This window comes from Coturnix japonica, chromosome 8, assembly GCF_054131305.1.
Source record: "Coturnix japonica strain WE chromosome 8, WE-NBRP24, whole genome shotgun sequence".
NCBI lineage: Eukaryota > Metazoa > Chordata > Aves > Galliformes > Phasianidae > Coturnix > Coturnix japonica.
The window spans coordinates 22,484,098-22,507,999 of record NC_140670.1 but is presented as its reverse complement, the minus strand read 5'-3'; the positions used below and the strand labels follow the sequence as shown (position 1 = coordinate 22,507,999).

Sequence of the window (23,902 nt, the reverse complement as noted above, 5' to 3'; positions counted from 1 at the left end):
GCCAGCAGCTGACAGCAAGGAACAGAGCAAACCACTGCTGTTGGAAATACTGCGCTGTAGTATTTCTCTAATATGAAGCAAATCTCAATGCAATTATAAGGATTTTTTTTCCTGTTTTCCCTCCCTTCTTCCATAGCCCTGAGCATGGTCCCTGATAACGCAGTTCTGGGCTTCTGGCCCTTGTAGCCCATCACATCAGCACCCTTGTGAATCATAGAATCATTTGAGTTGGAAATGGCTGTTAATGGTCATCTCTTTCAACTCCCCTGCAATGAACAGGTTTATCTATAACCCTGCCAAGGTAGTCACTCATCCTTCCCCACTGAGGGTGAGGTGAGGTACTTACAAGGAAGAAAGTACCAAAGAAGGAAAGAAGTCAGGGTGAGAGCTGCCAATGTGTGGGAAATGCTGGGAGCAAAGAGACAAGGAAAAGCACTTGATTAACTTCTGCAAAAATACTCAAAGTAGGACATTAAGCTGCATAGCTTTTTAACTCAGTGTAAGCAAGCAAAATACCAAAAGGGAAGCCAAGGCGCCTGTCTTCCAGGCATGCTGGATCAGGAAGGCTGAGCTCACACACTCTATGCTCCTCCTGCAGAGGCTGAAAGCAATGCCATCACAGAGCAGCCTGCAGGCTCAGTTAGGGCACGCTTTCCAGCAGCGAGTCAGGCTTAAACCAGGCTCCAGTACACAGAATTACACACAGCTCTTACATTTTCCCTGCTGACTACTGTATAGACTATAATAATCCCTGTAATCATAAAGAAATAATACCTCAAAGGGATCTTGTTTTCAACTCAGATACTTATTTACATATTCTATTATGCTGTTTAAAAAAAAAAAAAGAAAAAAGGGAATCACAGCAGCTGCTATTGGATGTTTCAAGAAAGTTTCCTCCTTCTCTAGAAGAGCATTAAGCATGGGTCCAGCACCCTGCTGTCCCTGGGGATAAGCAGGGAAATAACTTGTTTTTAGATCCCATTGGATTTGGGAATTAACTGAATGCTTAATTACTCAGCCTTGCCCATGCTGGGCATTCAGAGAGGCAGAAGTGTTGAGTCCTGCAGAACTCTGGTTTCAAGTTCAGAGCACATTATGAATGAGGTTATTCAAGTTCATTGTTTTGAACTTGGGCATCCACTTGCTAGTGTCTACAGTGGATAATCACCTCTTTGCATTCCATGCTTTTTCCCCTCACTTTCAATTCTCTGTCTATAAAAAACCATCACATCACCCACATCTTATTGTAGAAATACTATCACTGAGTTTACCAGAGTGGAAGATGACAACAGGACTGGAGCATCCATCACACACAAAAGAGAAACAGAGCTGGAGCTTTCAGCCTGAAGAAAGGCTCAAGCCAGATCTTATCCATGTGTATAAATAATTGTCAGGAGAGTATAAAAAAGGTTGAACCAAACAATTCTTAGTGGTGTCCTGGGACAGCACAAGAGAAAATGGGCACATATTGAAGTGCAAGAAACTCCATTTGAATGTAAAATAAAGGTATTTTCTTCCTTTTTTTTTTTACTGTAAACATAGACAAACACCAGAATAGGTTGGCAGACAGTCTGTGGCATCTCCATCCTTGGAGATCAAAACCAAACTGGATGTGGCCCCAGGCAACCTACTCTATCTGACCCTGCTTTGAGCAGGGGTTTAAACAAGGTAATTCCCAACCTCATCTACATCACGATTTGGGGTTGCACTGTCAATCACTAGAAGCACAAAAGGACTTCAGGTTAATCTTTCTAAGTATCAAAAAAAAGTGAAAGGCAAGATTCTTCTCTGTCATGTTGCCAGAGAAATCAGTAACACATCACTGTACCTAAAGACAGTGAATTGCAACAGCACTATTTCCATAGGAAAGTAGACCAGGTAGGGGTGTGATGTTTACACTGATTATAAAACGATCTGTACTTAAAACTGTCTTTAGTCACCAACAGACAAAGGTTATCTGTAACATTCAGACAAAGCTGCAAATATTTATGAAATCTTTTCTTTAGATTGTTTGATCCTTCTACTTCAGTTTGGTCACAGACCAGTACTCTTCAGAAATACACTGTCCATAGAAACTCCATGCCTCTCAGTTCCCACTTCGCATGGAGAGTGGAGTCTCTGCTTTTGCTTGCGCTGTGTTTAGGTGTCAGCAAGGGAACTCTTGGCCTCTACATACTCCATTGCTGCTGTCTTAACAGCCATGACAGTTTCTGTTGTACCATATTTCTTCTCATAATCCAGGTAGCGCTTAAAGAAGAATTTCATCTTCTTTGGTGCTAAGTTCAGGTGTATGACCCTCTCAAAGATGTCCCTGCAAAAAAAAAAAAGTGATTCAGATTGCTATGTTGGTGACAGCAGTCAACACAAGCCCTGTACCTTGTCACTGAGCAAAGAGCAGAAACTCACAGGAGACTCACCATCTAATGCCTCAAGGAATAGATTCATGAGAACTGATGAAAGCCTCAGAGCAGAAGCCTTCTTCGTAACTCTAAAGTTGCAGGACAATTTACACTAAGATCCAGCCATTTTATTTGACCCAATGGTCATGAAATGCCTGCAGCTGGATCTATAGTGTGAGAAGCTGAACTTCTTTTTGTCATCGCAGCAAAAAAGAGACCATTCTCCTTAGTTTCATGTTACATGAGATAAAAGGGCTGAACCTTACTGAAAGCACTCTAGTTCTGCAGGTCACTCCTTACTATTAATTGCTAACTCTGCCATGCAGATCTCCTTGGAGTCTTCCCAGACCTGGGGAGAACAAGATTTTGTTCTTCTCTATGAGATACAAATTCTCCTTTGCTCTGGAAGGCACTCAGCAGTATCATGTTGCAGGGCACTTGTGCTCTTTTCGGGTGTTACTTCAAGCATTATACTGTCCCTTTCCCAGCTGCTTATAGCACAACTTACCGTATTTCCTTCTGGCTGCCCTGTTTGATCATGATGTCCATGTAGATGGACCAGATATCTGTTCGCTTTGGGTAGCTGCTGAGAGTACTTTCAAACAGGGCCTTGGCATGTTCTGCGTCACCAAAACGGAACTCCAACTGTGCAAACCTTGAAATGACATCCACATCTGGAACAAGAAATGACATATTAGGGGATCACAGCAGCCCTCATTCCTATGAAGAGAACAGAGACAGCATCATCTCTGTTCAGAGACTAGTGCATAAAGTGATTCTGGTCCAAGGTGGAGGGTCAGAGCGAAGAAGCTGCAATTTTTTTTTGTCTTACAAGAGTCTTTAGTATTGATATCCTGGCTGAAATTTCCCCTCCTCTTACACTCAAGGAAAGCAGATTCAACACTATCCGGCTGCAGTTTTCACTTAGTATAACCACTGTCACATGCAGAGATATCAGAAGGCAGACCATCTACTGGATACCCACAAATACATAGACCAAGTTACGATGAGCAACAAGTGCTTACGTTCTTTGGTGGGCAGAGCCTTGAGAGCACGCTCCAAAAGCCTGTGTGTAGCCTCAGTCTGGCCTTGCTTCAGGAGGAAAGAGGCGTATTTCAGCCACACTGATTTCTCCTGACGGAAACGCTTCAGCATTGTGTGGTACAATTCTTCTGCTTGCTGGAATGGCAAAGTTGGGTTAGATAACAACAGACTTGTAACAAAGCCCTGTAGCTCATTAGACTATTGCTCATTAAACTCTTGTTCCTGGACCAAGCATCTCTGAACATCTGTGAGAAGTAAGTATCAATAATTCTTCGTCTGATGCCAACCACAACTACTAATCCCGGTTAGGAACAGGACAGGGTTAACATCTGAGAGCCAGAAGCTTATGCAGCCAGGACTGGTGGTTTACTGACATGACAGAACAGGATACTTGCCTGGGAAGTGCTTGCACAATCTCACCTTGTACTTCTCAGAACTGGCGTAGATATCACACAGATGCTGGAAGACTTTCAGAGGTTCATTGTATTGAACAGCTCTCTCAAAGACCTTCATCAGTGTCTCCTCAGTGCCATACATGTTCTCCAAGTTTAGAAGAGCAACCCAGACATTCAGTTTCTCTTGTTCTTCCCTTAAAGCAGAAGAAGAACATACAGCCTTTTATCAGCCTACATCAGCTTTTTGCAAGCCACCTGAAGACTTGCTGACTCGTAGCCTGTTATCAAGACAAGTGAAAAACCACTTTTGGAATAAGCACAGCAGTTGTTTCATCCTACAACTTTTGATCACTGTCGTTTGTAATTAAAAACCACAAGGATAATTGAAGAAAACACAATGCACTTTACCATGCTGTGGAGATGCTTTAATACCCAAGGGTGTAGCCCTGTAGAATGGGCAATATGAGTTTCACAGTTTATTTCATTACTTCATTTAAGGACATCACTAACAGCATTACACTCTTCCAGACCCTTCCAACTGCTCAGAGGTATGTCTGTGTACTAAGTGATACCCTGGGGAGTTACTGTGTCCACAAGCTGCAGCAATCCAGCTGCAGGCCAAGCGCAGTGACTCACCTCATACCTTCAAAGGGCCAGCCGACAATTGCTACCATTTGATAATTGCTACCATTTAATTCTTCTGAGCTCCCTGAAACAGAACTTCCTACCTCACATGCACTCACACACTGATGGCACTACCAGTGTTCTTCTCCCATCACCATTAACCCACTATTATTTATTCTACGAGGCAAAGAAAGGCAAAGCCCCATTATTACCTGAAACAGATTGTTTTAAGTGCTCTCTCTGCCACAGCTCTAGCCTTCTCAATCTCAGTAGCCTGGAGGTGGAAAGCCATATACTGCAGCCAGAGGATGGAGCTGTTGGGACTACTCAGCACTAGTCGGTCAAAATCATCTGCTGACTGGGGCTGACGACTGGGGTCCATCAGGGCTGCCTCTAATTTGCATAGCTCTTTCTCCTTCTTCTGCTTCTCCAGCTCCTTCTCCTTCTTTGTCTGTTTCTTCTGATGAAGGATTGGGGAAGAACAGGTACTTTATGTCAGAACAGGCAAGCCCAGATAAAGCACAGTCAGACCCCAACATATCCAATGCTGGGGAGGTTTCTCAAGAGAAGGAGGACAATTTTTTCAGGGAACAGGAGAATGACACCCTTACCCTCCACATACACATACACACTTCACAACTCCAAAAAGAGAAAAACTACATGAAATCCAGTTTCTTCTAATGAAATACATCAAGGGCCATAAGTGCCTCATTAGTCTTGCATCCCAAATGCAGGATTCACACTTTCACATCCACCCTTGCTTTTATTCTTTAACCTCAACCCCCCCAGGCTGGCATTTGCCACCATCTTCCACTCTAAAAATCCAGGACACAAGGGGAGAAATTGTGCAAGACTGGGGTATGTTGCTGGATCACCAGGGTGACTCAGGTCTAAAATAGAAATAAACGACAGCATAGTTCTCAGCACAAGGTAACTACACCTTAGGCAAAGTATTTGCCATGTGTAGCCTCTAAAGAGGGAAGGTTTGAGGGACAGAAAAACCTGAAGAGTAAATATGAAAGCATTTCATGAGCTTGTTCCCAGTTTTTCTGGATTGCTCATACTGAAACACCCTCCTAAAAAGCAATAATTACAGTATAAAGAAGCACTTTTTTGTATTCTAAGAGAGCTGTAATTTGAAAACATTTTCCATCTCCATCTCTTCAAATTTAGAATAACAATTTTAAAAAATGAAAACCAGATGAAATCAAGAAGAAGTATTTTAACTTCATTAAACTGTTTGATCATAATTTTTTATCTTTTTATTTTTACATACCTATGTGAGAATTCCTATTTTTCTTCTCTGCTTCAGAGATTACCTGCTGCTAAACCCAGCACTCAGTCCCTTGGGTTACGAGGTTTTGCTCCGAGGCAATCAGACATGCAAGCATCAAGACAACATGTGATGGCCACCATGCGGTGTCTCCCATGCAGGTGATACTAGAACACAGTACCTTAGACTGCAGATTCTCCTCCTCCTCCTCACTCTCTGAGCTATCTTCCTTCTGATTCAGTACAGGCACTTCCACTGCATTCATGTCCTCATCCCATGTGAAGCCTGTGGAAACTTGCAGCCTGGGAACTTCACCACGTTTCCTTATCTGCTTGGAGGAAAACAGCATGTCCTAGGTTTTAACCTCAAGATTTTACACTGTAACTAGACACAGATGCTGTCTGTTTGGGATACGGCCTACTGTGACAACTACCATTGACTTCTCCCGCTTGCAAACAGTTCACCAGAAAAACATTTAACTCTGGTCACCTTTGCTGTAAATATAACCCAGTTCATCTTACACCATTTGCACCTGACAAACTGTGCCCTTGTACCTCTGGCAATGACAGTTACTGTCACTCCAGTTAGAACTGATACATCTCCATAGAGCTGCAAAGTTCTTTCCAAATTATGTACTCCTTTCAACTTCTCACCTTAGACTTCTTATCAGCTGCCTCTTCCTCCTGGTCTCCATCCTCTTCTTCCCGGTAATACACCTCAATTCCACTGTCATTTTCATCTGCTGGGGAGAACTTCCTTTTTTTTGGCTTTGTTTCCTGCGACAGGAGGGAATGAGCACTTGGTGAATGAAGACATCTGGACTGTCTTACTAACAGTTCTGAATGAAAAGTAATGAGTTTGGCGGCAGAGAAAGGGCAGTGCCCTGGCACAGCATTCCCCACTGTGCTCTTATATAACGAAGACAACAGAAAAAACCCATGCTCACCTACATCTGTTGGCAAAAATCAATAGAACAGCTCATATAAGCAACATAAATGGGCTGCTTATTCAGTAAACTCCAACCCAAAAGGATCTATTTCTCATCTCTAGAGATCTCCAATGAAATTCAATACTTTTTTTCCCTACCTGAATTCCCCAGCCTGATCCCAGAGGATCTTCCCAGTCAGCAGTCATTATTTGGGCCAAACAAGCCCCTTATTATGCCCTGAGCAATCACATCCATACCTGCTCACTCTCAGAGTTCACTCTTTTCTGTTTTCTCTTCATCTTAACCTTTTCTTTCTTCTCCTTATTATCTTCTTTTCTTTTCTCTTCCTCTGCGCAATAGCGTGGTAAGCCCAGGGATTCAGGCAAGACACTTGGCATCTCAGTGTCCTCAGGCAGGAGAGAGAGCTCAACGTGATTTTCTTTTTTATTGACACTTCAGAGCATTGCCAGAAGCAGTGAGAGAGAAGAAAATAATCATAAAAACATTTAAGATGACTGCAATGATCTGAACTAGTCCCAGAAATCTTCCAACCTTTTACTGTCTCTCTTTCCATTCCCACTTCCTACCTCCTCCTCTCCCTTCTGCTAATTGAGGGCCCTTTTTCAAGAACCTTGGACTTACTCAAGGACCTTGGCAGTGAGCAGCTTTCCCTCTGGCAGGTATTTCTCATATAAGGAGTGTTTCTGTACAAAGTAAGGGGAAACATTCTGGAACAGGATTCGGCCCAGAAGAGAAGCAGACAAGCTGAAAAGAAGAAAACATGTAAATAAATGGTCCATAACAGAAGAGGAAAAGCACAATGACTGTATGTATGCAAAACTACATCAGAGACTCCCTTAAAGACTCCAGAACCATACATAGAAAGTTTACCAAGAACCCCCATTTCCCAGTATAGTTTTTTCTTTTGCTGCTCACCCAAAGAATACCCCTGATGGAGTAACTGATCTGACATAGCCTCTTATTAGCTGGCCTTTTTTAACATCCTTAATGCATGTTATTTCAACATCCTCCACTTTGCTGCTGTTCCTTGGGTTTAATCTAAAAGAAAAGAGAGGTAAGAAAGTAAAGCACTCATTCATCTGAAAATACCACATTCTGCTCTAAACAAAGAAATTGATATTAAGATCAGCTAGTATGTTCTGGAAAACATATCAGCTCAGAGACACCCTTCACTTAATTCAAATGCTCTTATGGACTGTCTGCATCTTTGCTAAGTTACACATAGCATTAGAGAACAGATGGGGCGCTGTAAACAGAGCCAAATAAAACAGATTTGGAGCACCACAATTAAATGTCAGACTTTGCAGACTTGTTGATACACAGGAAACTCTCATCCTTTACAGAAACTAACTAAATAAATCTAGCTCTTGTCTTCTGAACATGTTACAATGAACTGTACAAAGCAACATCAACTGGATTTCACAATCTCTTTTTCTCACTGGTAGGAGATAGTTTGAGGGGAAAACACCAACCTGGACTGCCGAAGAGATAATTCGATTTTGCCATTCTCGTTGGAGAGGATGTAACATCTGCATAGCAAAATAAAGGGAGAAAACAAAGGGATTATTTTCTACCCTTATAGAATCATAGAATCATGAGGTTGGAAAGGACCTACAAGATCATCTAGTCCAACCTTAAATAAAGGCATACATAGAAACAGATATTTTCACCAGCACAATGAAGCTCTGAATGGAAAAAAAAACACTCTGTCCTTTGGAGTACTCATTGCCAAACACAAAACAGCATGACAAAAGTTCATGGCACCACCTGAAGGGCATTTTGAAACAAATCTGTTTGCTGTAGCTAGTCTCTATTAGAAACATAAAAGAACTGAAGATTGTTACAGCTGAATTACTTGACTGTTTTCACCCTCCAGCATTCCCAACAAGTTTGTGCAGTAGAGAAAGGCAATTACTCAAACATTATAAATGTAAAGGCAACTGGTTTGCCAAATTGCACACACAACTATAGCAGAGCTGGGATAACTGACCTCCCTCAGCCCCAACATCAGCTTAACTATGACATTATCTTCTCTCAAATGACAGTCCAAGAAAGCAGTCAAAGGGGGCTTTTTCATTCCTAAAAAACAATGTTTCAGCCAAACACATGAGGTTACAGCCTTCTCTTCTAAACAGGCAACCCAAAAAGTAAGCATTACTGCTTAGCAACAAGCTGAACCTTCCAGATCTAACATCATCTTATGGCAGTGAAAAAACTGTCACCAGATACGAATATATTTCTAAGCCTCATTGCTTGAAAGAACAAAGAACAACAAGAGTTACTGACCTGACAACCTTGCCAATTTTGAAGTCACTCAGAGGACTCTCTGTGTATTTATCGCTTAGGTGAAAGATACTGACTTTGCCAGTCTTCCCACCTGGCAAAGTGATGGTCAAACCAATGTGAGGAATCATTTTTGCTACCATGCCCACAGTGATGGTACCTGGTTCCAGTGACTGAATTCCTGCAAAAGACGAAAGAGGGAAAAGTCTTTATAATACTCAGGGCTACTGAGCCAGTGAGGCTGATTTTAGTCACAGTCACATACCAAACCCACTTGCTTCTGACAGGGTGCAGTCTGTGCTCTCTCAGTTTACAGCAACATGCGTGTTGTGAGAGCACAGATGAGATCCTTAACTGTAGTTACAACATTCAGAATAACTTACAGATATTGGCAGATGTACCACCTCATGTTTGAGGTCAGAAAGGAATACATTCATACGTGCTTCAGATAGGATTTCTGTTTGAGACAGTAGGTAAGCAGTTTCTTAAAGCAGTCCCTACCTCTGGGTCAGGGTCCAAGGGGTTAGTTCTCTTTTACAAGGAGCTACAGCTTGGCTCTCAAGTGTAATAGCTTCATTCACTGTGGAGGTCAGTGAAAATCCAATTCTGAGGAAAGCATTATATTTACTTGTATCCTGCTGTTAAGGCTCCACTATACCTGTGAGTGACAGGAAGAGGTTTGTTTCGGTAGCATCTGTTCCAGTCACTGTAGCAGACAATGCTTGGCCATTTTTGAAGTTCTTTTCTGGATGTTTTAAGACCTGAAAGGGAAAACAGATTTCCACCTATTCCCAGAAAAGGAGCTTTGCACAACATTGACTTGTGCACACACTCCTATGAAGCTTCGAAGTTTTTAAATGCATCTCTGATGTCTACCCATGACAGATAGCTCAGCTTTCCTCCAAAGGCTCAGTCAACCCAAACTGAACGAGCTACAGGCATCGGTGCTCATCACTGAGGAGCAGTTATGCCTAAAGGGCACATCACTAGACTGAGTTCACATGGATGTCAGAAGTATCAATGGCAGTAGCTTTTCAATTGTGTAGCTTACCTGTAATAGCTTCTTACCTTGGTGTTCACAGACAGCAGTAGACGAGGAACTCTTCCTCGAATATCAGGAGTGACTTCTACCTCCAGCCAATTTTTCAGGGTGTTATACTGAAAAGGCAATAAACAGAAAAAAACCTGCATGACACCCCTTCTTCAATAACTCACTAATTTTTAAGGCTAGAAAGGACTACTTCAGTCTTGGTGCCCACATCAAGCAAAAACTGTGATTTCAGATCTACTCTTAAGCACATAATGCTGTTGTAATTCACAGGCAAGCACACATAAAGGATCAGCAGTGAGCATACTCAGTGCTTACAGTGTAAATAATTTATCAAAGGCTGTTTTGCTAAAGTGCAGGGTGGGAAGCATCTGCTGGCAACAAACTGGCATGTTTAAGACCACCAGTCAACTCAACTCACTCAAATACAGAAAGTGCACCTTCTCTCTAGACTTCTCGTAAGACACTATGCTTTGTGTGGGCCACTCTCATAGTTATTTAAGGGTTTGGTATTGCCAGCTTGTTCACAGGTTTAAGCTACAGCCTCTGGAGTTACCTCCACCTGCTGTCTAAGAAGCAGGTGGAGGTAGCATTCTGTCCTAAGAAGCACACTTCTTAGGAAGACTCTGACCTCACCTTCCTCACAAAACAGATGACCATCTGTCCAACACTGTAGGGTCCAAGTTTCTCACAGGTGTTATCTCTCAGTGTTTCTACATCCCCTTCTATTTCACTGGTTACAAATAGAGAAAGAGGACATAAATTAGGAGGTTTGGTCCCAGCAATGCAGATAGGAATTAGAAAACCAACGTTACTGTGACAATGCCTTATGGCTTAAGAGAGGAAATCCTTTCAACATGATGGGACACACCATGATTCAGACGGGCAGTTCATTAAGGCAAAAGGACATCCAAAGGAAATGGTGTACATTTCACAGCACACAGAGATAGCAGAAAAGATGAGCAAGACGTTATGCTACACATGAAACTCCTTACTTCTGAATGGATTAACTCATTCCCAAAAGAAATGCAACAATACAGGGAAGCTGCATGGATATAAGATCTGTAAAGTGTGTATAGACAATACTGAGGCCAGCAGTTACCTTGGTCGAATGCTGAGCTCTGGAACAGATCGTGTGAAGTGTGGATGGCTGATGGGCAAGTACCTAAAGAACACAAACAGGATCAAAGTTTCTCATTACTTCACCACACTCATCACCCCTACTCCCTCTGTGCTGCTGAAAAACAACTGTAAGCTATTTAAAACTAGAAAAGCCTTTCTGTTTTAGCCCCTCCTAGTACTATTTCAGTGGCAACTTAGGTACCCAAGTATTTAAGTAAATTTAATCTCTGGAACCAAATTCTGCTTGAACTTCAGGTTTCCACTGGACCTTAAAAGATTAGGCATCCTTCTTGCAATCTACACTCAAGATAAATCCAGTGACAGAGGTAGAGAGAATTGATTCACTGCAACATGGACCTAAGATAGAATATAACCACAGATTTCCTCAGGTTCTCAACTACTCCAGAAAGGACAGCCACAACAGCATCTGGTAACAGAGAGAACAGCCTAGAGCATTTGAATTAAAGTAATTCTTTGACCTTTCACATTCCCCTAATGTCAGTGATATTAGGTGTGTATTTTCCCACCTGTGAGTGTTCACATCTCTGCCTCCAATGACCCGGGCAGTCACCTTCTGTCCAGCTTTCAGAGTGTATGTTGGAAATGAGTGTATGGGTACTTCATCCAGAATCCGGGATGCGTGAATTGAACCAGTACATTTGTCATCAATAGCAACTGTGACATGGGTTGGTTTGACAGATTTAACAGTACCAGTAACAATATCACCCAGAGAGAAAGAGTGTTTCACAGCAGCAGCAAGTGTCTCTTCTAATGCTGTCTCAGACTCTTTCCGGTTCCTTACAAAAACATTCTTCTTCGCTGGGTCTTGTACTGCTAACAGGACTCCAAGGTCATTTGCCTTCACCGTTTTCAAGGTTGCACAGATTTTCTGTCCCACCTTCAGTTTTTCTGAGTCAAAGCGGAAGGTATCATTGAAGTGAGAGGCTATGGGGATAGCTGCCAGCTGGCCTGAGTTCAATAGAGACACGATGGCAAACTCTTCTGCTATGTGCTGCACGATGGCAGGGTGCTGGGAGTTCTTTGTGAGCTGCTAAACAGAAATGGAGTTAATGACATCCCTTGCTGAGATTCTGATTCCCTTTACTCAATCTCCTGCAGCTCTAACAGAGGAAAAAGGCCTCCCCAACCACTCAAAATTCATTTTTCCCCTAGGATGTGACACAGGAACACTAAAACTGAACACATACTTGCTTGGCTCTCTTTTTTAAGAGCTCTTCTCGAAGAGAAACGTACACCTTGGATGTGACAGCATCCACATGAAGAACCAGTCCCTTTGCTTTCTCACCAGGAATGACATTTTTGCCTACAAACAAGAACAAATAGGTTATCTCCTAATGACAGAACTTTGAGTAATGGAGCTTGTGGCACAGGACAGGCAGGAAGGGTCACCTCTGAATTAGGTTTAATTCATAAAAACTGCAGTGATAAAAAGACTGCTTAGCTGCTAAGCGTAAATAAGTTACTCAAGCAAGATAGCAGAAAAGTAAACTATACTTTGAGTTGTCCCTGTTCTGGTTAGATCCCTCCCAGGTTGGTTCCTCACCTGAATAACTAATTTCAAGACGGAGACTTCATACTACATGAGTGAAACCTAAAACAAGTAAAGAAAGGATCCCCACCTCCCAAGTGGTAGCGAGTAGCTGTTACAGTCAAGCCTCTGACACAGCTGCCACTGAAGAGTGCTGAGCCATCCTCTGTCACATCCTGCACAACCAGCTGCAGCTCCTTCCCAGGCACCAGCTCACAAAGGCTTCGGGCCAAGCCAGACTCCTCTGGAAGAAGACAAAGATCAGCATGTTAATTTTACTTATGACGTTTCTCACTAAAGCAGTTTCACATTTGCTTAGATCAGCACGAACAAGCATTGATATATCCACCTCCACAGCAGAAAACATAGCTTAGGTTCCTGGATCTGTAAGGTAAGTAGAAATAAATACGGACACATAAACACTATGATCTAATGAAAGCAGACACAATTTATGACATTAAGGATCTGATAACTCTAGGGAAAAAAAAAACCACAACAAGTTTAGGCACTGTTTTCTTTCACTGGTACATTGCAGCATTGCCTGAGCAAATACTCAGGCACACAGAAAAACTCCTTCGGGGCTTTCAAGAATCAGTTCTTCCAAGAGTGATTTTTCCATTAAAAAAAAAGAAAAAGAAAAAAGGAAAAACCACATGCTTACAACTCCGCTTAAACATTAGAAAGGTTTCAGAGCTTAGCATAATATTCATATATCCATAAGCTCTTTGGAGTTTATCATCTGCTTACTGAGCGCAGAAATTGGGTCAGCAGGTTAAGAATCTTATAGCAAAAGAGCACACAGTGCAAAAAATTAAACATTGCCAGATTCAAAGAAAACAGTCAACTATTTGTGTGACACAACTGTGGAATTACTGCCACTAAGTTGCTTAACTTTCAGACTGATTCATAAATCAATTACAGATTTTCACACTAAAAAAAACCATCTCCGATGTTGGAAAAGGGCTTTGGTTCACAGAGAATCCTATCTCACTCTGGCCTGCCTCATTTTCACCTTCATAAACACTTTTGAGACACCCACCTACCAGATCCACCTCATCTTCAGTCCTCTCTTAGTATAGTGGCCTTAAGGTTTATCTGCTTATACCCTCACTTTTAATTTTTGAAGTTTCAACCTCAAACCAATGTAAGAAACCCAGCAGGTTCAAGTGAAAAGAGATTCTTGGTCCTGTTACAGCTCTAATTCCAAAAAGACTTCTAGTCAATGGAAGATGCTGCACATACATCCTTTGCCTAATAAGCTCCTCCTGAAAGCTAAATCTCTGTTTGAACTTCTTTCATTATAAAAAGTTTTCCTTTTTTGTTCATCCAAAGACTGTTTTTTAAGATAAGATCCTCTTTGGCAGAACACATGCAATCTTTTACCTTTTCTTCTCAACAAGTTCCTGATCTCCCCCATCTCCTTGAAACACTGATTCAGCAGCGAAAAACTCTCTGCAGCTGAATCACCAGAGCTGCACTCCGACACCTTCAGGTTGAGAAGCACACGCTGCTTCTCCTCATCGATGCTCATCACCTTTGCAATTACAGTCTGCCCCACCACGAAGTGGTCCTTGGTGTCTGTCACGAACTTGTCACACATGCTCTGTGCAGAGGAAACAAAGTGGCAAGGATTACTGGACACAGCCATTAACTGTCAGACATTGGCAGTGCTTTTCTGGAGAAGGGTTTGAGTTAAGACTTAATGAAAACACCAAGGGAAATTAGCCAAATCAATAAGAAGCTGTCAATTAAAATGAATTACAGAAGTCATGTAAAATCTCTGATTGAAAAATGACCTCTACTTCATTTGGGAAATGAATTAAAATGCAAGCATAAAAGCAGCATCTACCACATTGTAAGGAAGCTGTCCAAACATAGGACCCCCAGTCTGACTGCTCCCTCCAGCCTTGCTTAAAAATTGTGTTCCAGCCTTTCCTGACGATTGCAGCCATGCTGTTTTCCGGAGTCAAGTGAATGCATGACTTACCGTTTTAGGTGCCAGTCCTGTCACACCAAAAGGGAACTCCACAAACACTCCAAAGGGCATAACCTTCCTCACATAACCAACCAGCAGCACCCCAGGCTGGATTTCAGAGAAACTTCTCACAACCTGCTCTTCCTGAACGGCAGAAATCACTGCAGACTTCCTGCTCAAGATCTGAACAGACAGTCAGGAAAAATGGGAAGATGAATAAAAGGAGCCTGATGTCAATATCTTGATGTTGCCTGCCAGTGAGCTACAGCACTTTTCACACACTAAGCAGTTGGAAAGACCAAATTCCTGCAATTTCAGTTGTCACACTGATCTCCTTACACTAAAATCTACCAAATTCTATCTCCTAAATTACTCAGCATTAATGATGCATGCCTCATCCAGATGAACTGAGAACTTCCTAATATTTCAGTTCCTCCTTTTGGTATAAAAGCTGCAACGTTTTTGCTAAGGCTACAGTAAGATTAACACCGACGCCCTGTTCAGGAAGCTCAGCATTTTCACAGCCAAGTCCTCATCTCAATGGGATTCTAACAGCAGCAGAGCCTCACTCAACAAGCAAATTATAGTAGCTCTCTGAAGCATCAATAGCTTGACAGGCACTTCTGCTACAACACATTAACTAGCAAATATTTTGTTTGTTACAGATATTCCAGATTCCAAACAGATTTATTTTTCCTCTTGTCCTCCATCCCCCTCATTTGATTTGTTGATGTAACAAAGGATACATTACGGTCCCCCTTGTCAATCAGGCACATAACTCTGGGCAAGACATCTCCCTCTTGAAGGCAATGCCACAGGAGCTTAGAGTTAGCAACAAAGTCAGAGAGGTGCGCTGTAGGAAGCCAGGCAATCACATCACCTTCATCTTCTAAGATAGAAACCTCGAGCCCATTCTCATTCTTCTTCAAGACTTTTACATCAACCATCTGTGAAAAGAGAAGAAATAGAGTGATATGAAAATCAAAGTGCCTTTGAAGTATGCACAGGGTACCAAATGTTGGCTTGTGATATGGCCATGCAAGAGAGAACCTCACATCAGCAGGACTGAGCCTCAGAAGCACACCAGCTCTGGTAGTAAAACAACAGCAATTCTCAGTCCTGCAACAGTAACATCTGCAGGGTGCTGGAAACTGTTTGTTCCACAATACAATGGGCAAGCATTTAAGAAACATCTCTCTGAAGTTATTTTTCTCTGAAGTGCAAAATCAGCTGTTTTGGGAGTGAACCTCAACAACATCCAGAAGAAAAAGAACTTCATCAAGGTGCAAAAGTACCATCTGGTACCTCCTAGAAGACTGCCCCGGGTTTCTTTTATGCTGATCTCTGACAACACAGACCTTGTTTTTGATCTGACCACAAGACAAGAAATGCAGAGGTTCCTGACCTCCAGCACCTTTTTTTGAAGCAGAGTTGCTTAAAATGATTACAGATTTTTTAGAGAACACTTAAGAGGCAAAAAGAGGAACAGTCACAGAATTCAATACCTCTCCTATTTGATATTTCACTTGCTGTTTCCTCCTTGGAGTACACTCACTTCTGCCTTCAGGAACTGCACTGCTTGATAACCTGAAGGACAGCAAGAGCCTTCCCTGCTGGGGCTCACAATTTAAGACCATGACTTTAACAACCTGCAGCAAAAACAAAACAAAAACAAATTAAAAAACCACACACCTTGGGGAAAAAAAGAAAACAACTAGGGGACAGTCAGAGAAGAGCTGCCTCTTTCACATGCTCTATTTAAATAGATGAAGCTAACTACTACCCAAACTGAAAGGTGAGCACCTCTTGGTGTGCTTGTTTTCTCCAAGAAAAACTAAAATCAAAGCCAACTCACAGTTGCAGATTTCTCTTTTACATTCATTCACACAAGGCTTGACATAGGTAAATTAATTACCTGGCCGTCATGGAAGACTTTATCTGGACAAGATATGGGCTCTGAGCTCAGCTCGTTCACAGGTACCAGACCCTTGACATCATTGTAGAACTTCACAATGCAGCCAAATTCCCTTGCACACACTACAAAGCCATGTGTGATCAGACCTGGCTGTGCATCCTCATAACTGGAGAGAATTGGAAGCTTCGATTGCACAAGTGTTTTCTTCAAAGTGAGGAATAGCTTCTTTTCTTCGGGATTGCACTCTAACACCTACAAAAGCAGAGTAAAACAAGGTTCAAAAAGCATGTCTGCCATTCTCCAACCCACACAGCAGCAAAGTAGTCAGAATGAAGTAAAGCCATTTAAAGCAGCTGAAGATCCTTTCAAGCAGCTCTCACCCGACACTTGACTTCATCTCCAATGCTGTACTTCTTCTCAGGCTGCTTCAGGATCACGTCAGCAAGATGCATGGATGGCACAAGCCCTTTAATTCCATCAGTAACTTTCACATGCATCCCAATGGGTTTCAGAGACAATACTTTGCCCTAGAGACCAAAAGAAAGAAAACAATCAGTAAATTCAGCACAAAAAGTAGGCTATGCTTAGGTAAGAAGCAATTGGGACACCACACCACATACTATTACTAAATTTTACAAGCTCCATAGAATAAAATCTTAGTCTAATTCACACCAAATTAATAAGCATTTTACACATTGCATAACGCTGTTTTACAACCGAAGCACAGTCTCCTTCTGTAGAATTCCTATCAACTCTGGCAAACTGGAATTGTTTCCAGAGATACAACCAACAGAACCATTGCTCACGCATAAGAATGACCTGCTGTGATTGCCTTGTCACCATTAACAAAAAGCTGAATAAAACAGAAAGATGAGTATCACGCTTTGTTATTGAAGTTCTTAGAAGGAGAAGTTTTTCTTCTTACCTACCACAAGTTTGGATCAGAAGTTGAAAAGAATATACACATTAAGCAGAAAAAAAAACGTACACTATCTAGATAATTTCTAGAAGTACAACTGCTGAATGGCGTCAGTGCTACAGGAGCTCACCTGCACAACATCCCCCGTGTGAATATCCTGGTATCGCAGGAAACGAGCTTCAATAATTTGGCTGGGAAAGAGACAGAACAAGAGATGACCTGTCAGGCAACTTATTAAAACAAAAAAAAAGTCAGGATAAAAGGAAACCACCTCCTTTTCACCTTGTCTGAAGCATCCCTTATACCACATGTATCCAACACTACAACACCAGAGTTCTGTGCTTTACCCCAACTGACCCACCTTCCAAGACAGCACTTTGGATAAAGGTTAAGGAGGTTCACCATTTTCCATTCCTGATAACAACCATGAGGCATAGCTCCATGGAAAGAGAACCCATAACCTGCGCTGCCTAAAGCCACAGATGGAAATACTAAGAGGGAGGAGCAGAACGGGCCGGAACTTGGAAGACTGAAGTGCAGCTTCCTGTACAGTTACAGTCCTCTGACACAACCACAGCAGAAGTCATTTAGTCACCAGGCCTCAGCCCACCACACACACACACATATATATATAACTTCAAATGGTAAGTTCCAGTTCCACAAAGCAATGCAGCACCCTCCACATTCACAAAACCTTTCTGATCCTTCGACCAAATATATTAGAAGAGTCTGTAAAACTTACTACTTCAGAGATACGATGCACATCTCATCCATCAGGCTGTAGTCAATGATCCGACACTTATGCTTACATCCAGCCTTGAACGCTGCAGGTTTAACAGATTTTCTGTCTTTTGATAGATGTTTCAACTAGAAAAACCAAATGGGAATTCAGTGTTTGGAAAATGGAAACACTTATATAGCCCTCAGGTTGAAGCAGTAGCAGCTGACAAAAATCATTCTTCTAACATACCTTTTGTGCAGCAAGTTGTACTAGCTCTTGTGCAACAATTCACTTATGTCCCAAACCCAAACAGGGGAAGGCTGCATTTAGTTAACACCTTCCACATTATCTTGACTTTTTTATTTGCCTCACAAAGAACATTATGGCAGGAAATAAAAGTTAGTCTTAATTTCCCTCCCCAATAGGCTAAGAGATCTATGAAGGAGTTCACTACTCTGGTACTTACCCGTGCAAATGCAAGCATGCCATCGTCAAGCTCAAAGACAGCACCAAACTGCTTGTAGAAAGCCTTCACTGTAGACTGTTCCACTATTGCCCCTATGCGATCATTGGAGATCTGGTTTGGGGATCCTCCAGGGTGGAGGAATGCCTGCCGCAGAGTGAGCCGGACCACCTTGGAGGTGGGGTGGGTAGAAAGGATGCAAGCCTTCACCTAGAAGATAATGTTTGGTATCAGTATAACATCACTGCAGATACAAAATTGAAGGATGTCATATTGTTCATGGTTTTCAGACATTACATTTGACGCCTGAACTCTGCTCACATATGAGCACATCTTCTCAGCTTCAACATTTCCATAGATCAGGGTTTTTTTGCATTCATTTGTTGTTTATAGGCTAGTCTGGTATCAATGCAACAAGGGGAAGACAACCACAGAACTCATTTGCGACCATTCACAAGTCCCTCATACTTTCCTAACAAGTCTTCCATTGCCCCAGGAATGGATATGCTCTTTACAGCCCAAAACCAGCTTTGATTATAATTCAAATGAAAGATAAGAAGGATAGAAAAGATTCCACTGAATCCTCAAAATGCTCCTGGAGAATATAACAGACATCATAAGCAACGTAACTCCGGACAGGCTTTATCTTCTTCTTACCACTTGATTTGGGGAATAATTTGTGGATTTCTCTGGGTCCACATGCATGAAATCCACAATGCCAGTGAAGGAAGACAGAAAGGTCAGACTGATACCCAGTGGAGCCACCTAGAAAAGGGAAGAAAACTCATTAACTTTTAATTTTTATTTATTTAGAAGTCAATGAGTTTTCAGAAACAGAGAGCAAATCAAATGTTTCACAAAGTCCCCTTGCTCTAAACAAGCACATCAAAACAAACAACTGCTAACAAACCTGTTTTCTACATTGTTTTGTAAAAACAATCCTTCAGATTTTCTCCTAATGTTGTCCTTACTCTGAGGAGCGCTGCAACAGTGTAGAATATTTATGGCATAGACCATAGAAAAAAAAAACCACCCTGTTATTCTCCATGGTTTATTGCCATCTCCTGGTCAAAGCCTTTACACTCATAGTATCAGAAGCATGGCAAAGATCAGATCTAAGGTGAAACCACTGGCAGCACCTAGCTGAAAACATTATCTGCTATTTTCATGTAACTGAACCCAAATGGAGTTTTCCAGCTTGCCAATACCATGTCCATTTTACCTGTATTTCTTCAGGATGGCTCAAAAATGAACAATGAAAACAATACACAAACAAAAACATCACTTACCTTCTGCACTCGAGCTTTTACCACCAGCCCTGGCAATAGATTAGAAAGCGTCCAGTTCTGTTGCTCTGTTGCAATGGATGCAGAAACCTCTGATCGATCAGCAGACAAACGGACCACTCTTCCCTCATTCTTTACTTCATCAATGACACAGTTCAGGCTCTGCCCTATTTTCAAATCAGACCCTACAAAGGCAAGCCACAGCATAAATCCCCTTCCAGAAACACTAAGGGGTTCCCTTTTGTCTGTAGTTTTCTCCGAAGCTTTTTCAGAGTTCTATTTCAAGAAGCTAAAAGACCTCATCAAAGTAAGGTCTACTGACAGCCATGTTCAAGGGACTTGGAACAACAACATGGTCTGGTAGGAAACAGGAAACCTAGTGGCTTATGGTTATCAGCCAATGCTGTTTTCAGCAATTTGCAAAGACTCCATCATGACCCAACCCTTACTGAGGTGCACTAACACCTCAATGCAATGAGCTTCAACCCCTTTCATTCTCCACATCTATTTTAACCTCAGCAGCTCTCCTTGTAATACTACTTACCTCTCTTGACTGCTTTGATGTAATTTTGGGCTTTCTGATGAGGAAGGAAAGCATGAGTTCCACTGACTCCAATATCTATGAGGTAACCATGGTCTTCTACACTAGATACAAATCCAGAGAGCAGCTGTTGGGAAGGAAGCATTGCAGTTCAGTAATGCCAACTAACAGCTGAGTCTGCAGAGAACAGACCTCTGATGAGAGATTTACCACACAACTACTCACTTTTTTCATGAGGTCAGAGAACAGTTTTTGCAGAGCAAAGAATGAACACAACATTCTTCCTTACTAGACAGCAATCCTGACAGTGTGGGTCTGAACTCAGCCCTTGTCCAACTAATGGAGTTAATGGACAAGTAGGATAAGAATAAAAATGGAATGCTCAAATAGAGAGGGTGCTCTAATTGCAGACACGAGCCTGCAGTCATAAAGCTGGAAACACAAAAATTAAACTACCAAGCACCTCTATGAGACAGGCTGTTAAATATAAATTTGTGTAAACAACAAAACTTATGCAGAGAGAAGTAATTGCATAATTTACTCAAATTAAAAAAATACAACAAATCAGATGGATGAGTTTCATGGGTAACACCCTGTAGGAACATAACCAAGATCCAATATTGCTCTCCTCTCCCAGGTCTATTCCCCTTGTGGCAGCAGCTCCATGTTCTGTTCTGATAGTGTACAAGGAAAAACTGAGGTGTTCCACTCACACACTGCAAGAAGTACCTCATAGAGCCAGAAGGGCTGTGAACACATACCATGCCTGACGCAAGTGCTGATGCATTCAGACCTTTGTTGACGTTTTTAGGGTTGATGGACAGTTTGATACTCCGACGTCCATCAGCACTTTTCTCAACACTGGTCACAACGCATCTGACCAGCATCCCTGGAGAATACAGGTCTGAGAGAGAATTCGAGTCCTGCCCAGGAACATGAGCAAAAGTCAGCAAGCATATAAATATGACAATATTAAGTTATGCAATAAGGCCAGAAATAGTTACTGAAGGAGTTTTTGAAATAAAAAATCACTTAGGGAAGTCCTTGATCTCTGACAACGCTACAATAAAAGGCAGGAAATACCACAAACACTACAATCTCAATATAAAGGCAGAGACAACACTACGTACTGCAAAGTCTGCTAAGCTTTGCTTAAATAGAAATTCCAAGCAGGACAGAGCCAAGACGTTGCAGTTGAGGACCAAAGTGCATCTTCGGAGTAAGACACCAACCTCACCACCCTCTTTAACAAAGACAAAGATCACCACTAACTGGCTAGCATTCAGCACATTGTCTATTCCACAACAACTTAGGGAGAGCTGACAGATAGATGGAGCAGCAGACTACTCTATCCTCTTTCTTTCCAAGAAGCTGCATTATCAGGAAACTGAAAATACTGTTTGAAATAGCTGGGCTCAGAGAAAACATACATTAGCTCTAGGCAGAGAACACTGTATGCAGAAACACAACAAGACTATAAGGACCGTAATGTTCCCCCCCAAGCTCTCTGAGAGACACTAGCATCCTCACATCATCTTCCAACCATTTCATCAACTTCCTTACTTAACTGCCTATAGCCAAGAATCTGTATTTAGCTACTGCAGCAAAAAAAAAGCACAAACCTATCCAAGTTAAACAAGCCGTCCATAATGTTCATACAGTATTCAAACCAAGGCGAAGCTGGTTGCAGCCAAACAAACTTAAGCTACCTATGAGACACCAGAAACCAGGCTCCTAAGCAAGTCTTCAGGGTTGATGCTGAGTTAATTCTCCCTAGCTCCCTGACACAAATCACAGCCACACACACCCACAGTCTCACCTCCAGCGGCTCCCCTTGGGTCACTTGCTTGTTCAACAATTCACTATAGGCATCGCTGATCTGTGTGACTGGTACAAATCCTGTCAGTCCATTGGGCAAGCTGATGACAAGCTCAAAGACAGTGACCTCTTTTATACAACCAAGGAACAGCATCCCCTCACAGAGCTCCTGGGAAAGCAGAAAGAACAGCTTATCTTGGCAAGACAATGATAATAGTGCGGTAGACAGATTTTTGTCCTGAATTGTTGCTGTACATTATAGGTTTTAATGAGGGAAAACACAAGCCTTTTTACAAAGCTCACTAAGAGAGAGACACACAAAATAAAACACTTATCCACAAACCTGAATTGCGAGTGGTTCAAAACTAACAGCAATTTCTTTAGCAGGAGCCTTTTTGTCTGCCTTGAACTTCTTCTGCTTCCCATGATCGACTTCACTCCTTTTTCTTTTCTGTGTTTGCTCTTCATGATGAACCTAAATTAAATTATAAGCAGAGAGGGAAAGAATAAAAGCAGTTAACAAGATGAGCATCTTGCTATGGCAGAACTCAAGCAACAGGAATAAAGTCAGATGAAAACACAAGACTGGAGAAAAAGGGAAATATGCGCATTCATTTCTATACACCTTCATGGGACTCCTCTAAATATCACCATTTAAGCTGAGGCTGATGTTATATAACACTGTGAATTGTGGGAGCAGAGAGAAGCAGTAAAAGCAAACTGCACCATAATCCACAGAACAGAGAAAGACCAAACTTAGTTTGTCTGCATGCAACAACTGTGGTGGAACAATGCAACTATCTCAGCACCAGATGCTTCTGCAACATCTGCTGGTAATTCTCACTGAACTTCCCTGACATCCCATTCAACACGTATAAAATATCTGGGATCTTTAAGGGACCAGCAGCAAGGAGGATGCCAGCAGTTACCTCTTTATGGAAGATTTTTCTACAGGTGACTATAGAAATAAGGGATAGGAAGGACTTTAGATCATATTCTGACCACGGATAGAACTCTAAAGCTTAACCAACAGCACGTAAAGGACCTACATCAAACAAGTTATCCTGCTCAAACTTCGGCTTTGCTTTTTTCCCTGTTGTCTCTATGTGCTTCTTCTGGATTCCCCCTCGAGGGAAGCTTTCTTCTGTGGACACCATAGCAGCACTCCTATGGAACAAACAGCAGAACAGAAGCTGAACACGTAATTTATAACATTTAAAGCGGTCTGTCGAACACCTAACGCCTCTTTTACCCATAGGAGCGTACAATGAAAGCCCAACGAGGGGCAGTAAGTAACAAACGCCTTACACAGCCACTGGCACAGACCAGACCAGGCCAGGCCGAACCCCCGCAGTCCCCCACCAGGCCCAGCCTTAACCCCACCGCTCACCCCGCTCCGAACCTCACGTGTGCCGCTCTCCTCGCGGCCCAGGAAGCAGAACTACAGAAGGGCGAAGGTTAAAGGGCGGACGGAAGCGGCAGGCCATCCTGTAGGACGGGCCATCCTCCTTTAGGACGGGCGTGGGGCGGGGCGGAGGGAGCTCCGTGCTGTGGAGGAGCCGCCATCTTGTGGGGGGG

At 42.3% G+C, this 23,902-nt stretch overlaps 1 protein-coding gene across 4 annotated transcripts; it reads right to left on the bottom strand.

The window, feature by feature from the left end:
* Positions 1-1,241: 1,241 nt before the first annotated feature.
* On the bottom strand, positions 1,242-23,769 carry PDCD11 (programmed cell death 11). Of its 4 annotated transcripts, none has more exons than XM_015866915.3 (36): positions 23,715-23,769; positions 23,374-23,491; positions 22,668-22,799; positions 22,326-22,493; positions 21,268-21,429; positions 20,510-20,633; positions 19,969-20,150; positions 19,337-19,444; positions 18,683-18,889; positions 18,238-18,362; positions 17,626-17,686; positions 16,957-17,103; positions 16,577-16,828; positions 16,167-16,310; positions 15,408-15,608; positions 14,674-14,844; positions 14,070-14,289; positions 12,778-12,930; positions 12,346-12,461; positions 11,665-12,188; positions 11,118-11,180; positions 10,652-10,748; positions 10,036-10,125; positions 9,626-9,728; positions 8,971-9,148; positions 8,157-8,213; positions 7,600-7,722; positions 7,306-7,428; positions 6,921-7,116; positions 6,389-6,511; positions 5,917-6,063; positions 4,675-4,922; positions 3,864-4,032; positions 3,425-3,578; positions 2,908-3,073; positions 1,242-2,311 (listed from the first exon to the last, which is right to left on the bottom strand). In XM_015866915.3, exons 2-36 carry the CDS (start codon positions 23,479-23,481, stop codon positions 2,140-2,142), a joined length of 5,514 nt encoding a protein of 1,837 aa, XP_015722401.2. In that variant the 5' UTR covers positions 23,482-23,491; positions 23,715-23,769; the 3' UTR covers positions 1,242-2,139. The 4 variants fall into 4 exon arrangements, with proteins under 4 accessions (XP_015722401.2, XP_085410792.1, XP_015722400.2 ...); XM_085554666.1 differs by having other exon boundaries at positions 11,665-12,185; XM_015866914.2 differs by having other exon boundaries at positions 23,727-23,769.
* Positions 23,770-23,902: the final 133 nt, after the last annotated feature.

Coding starts and splice junctions, on each gene's coding strand:
- PDCD11 (XM_015866915.3), bottom strand. CDS start 23,481: ATGGTGTCCACAGAAGAAAGCTTCCCTCGAGGGGGAATCCAGAAGAAG. Junction 9,729..10,035: donor TGCTGTCTGTGAACACCAAG/GTAAGAAGCTAT, acceptor TTTCCCTTTCAG/GTCTTAAAACATCCAGAAAA. Junction 7,723..8,156: donor TTATCTCTTCGGCAGTCCAG/GTTGGTGTTTTC, acceptor CTTTTCTTTTAG/ATTAAACCCAAGGAACAGCA.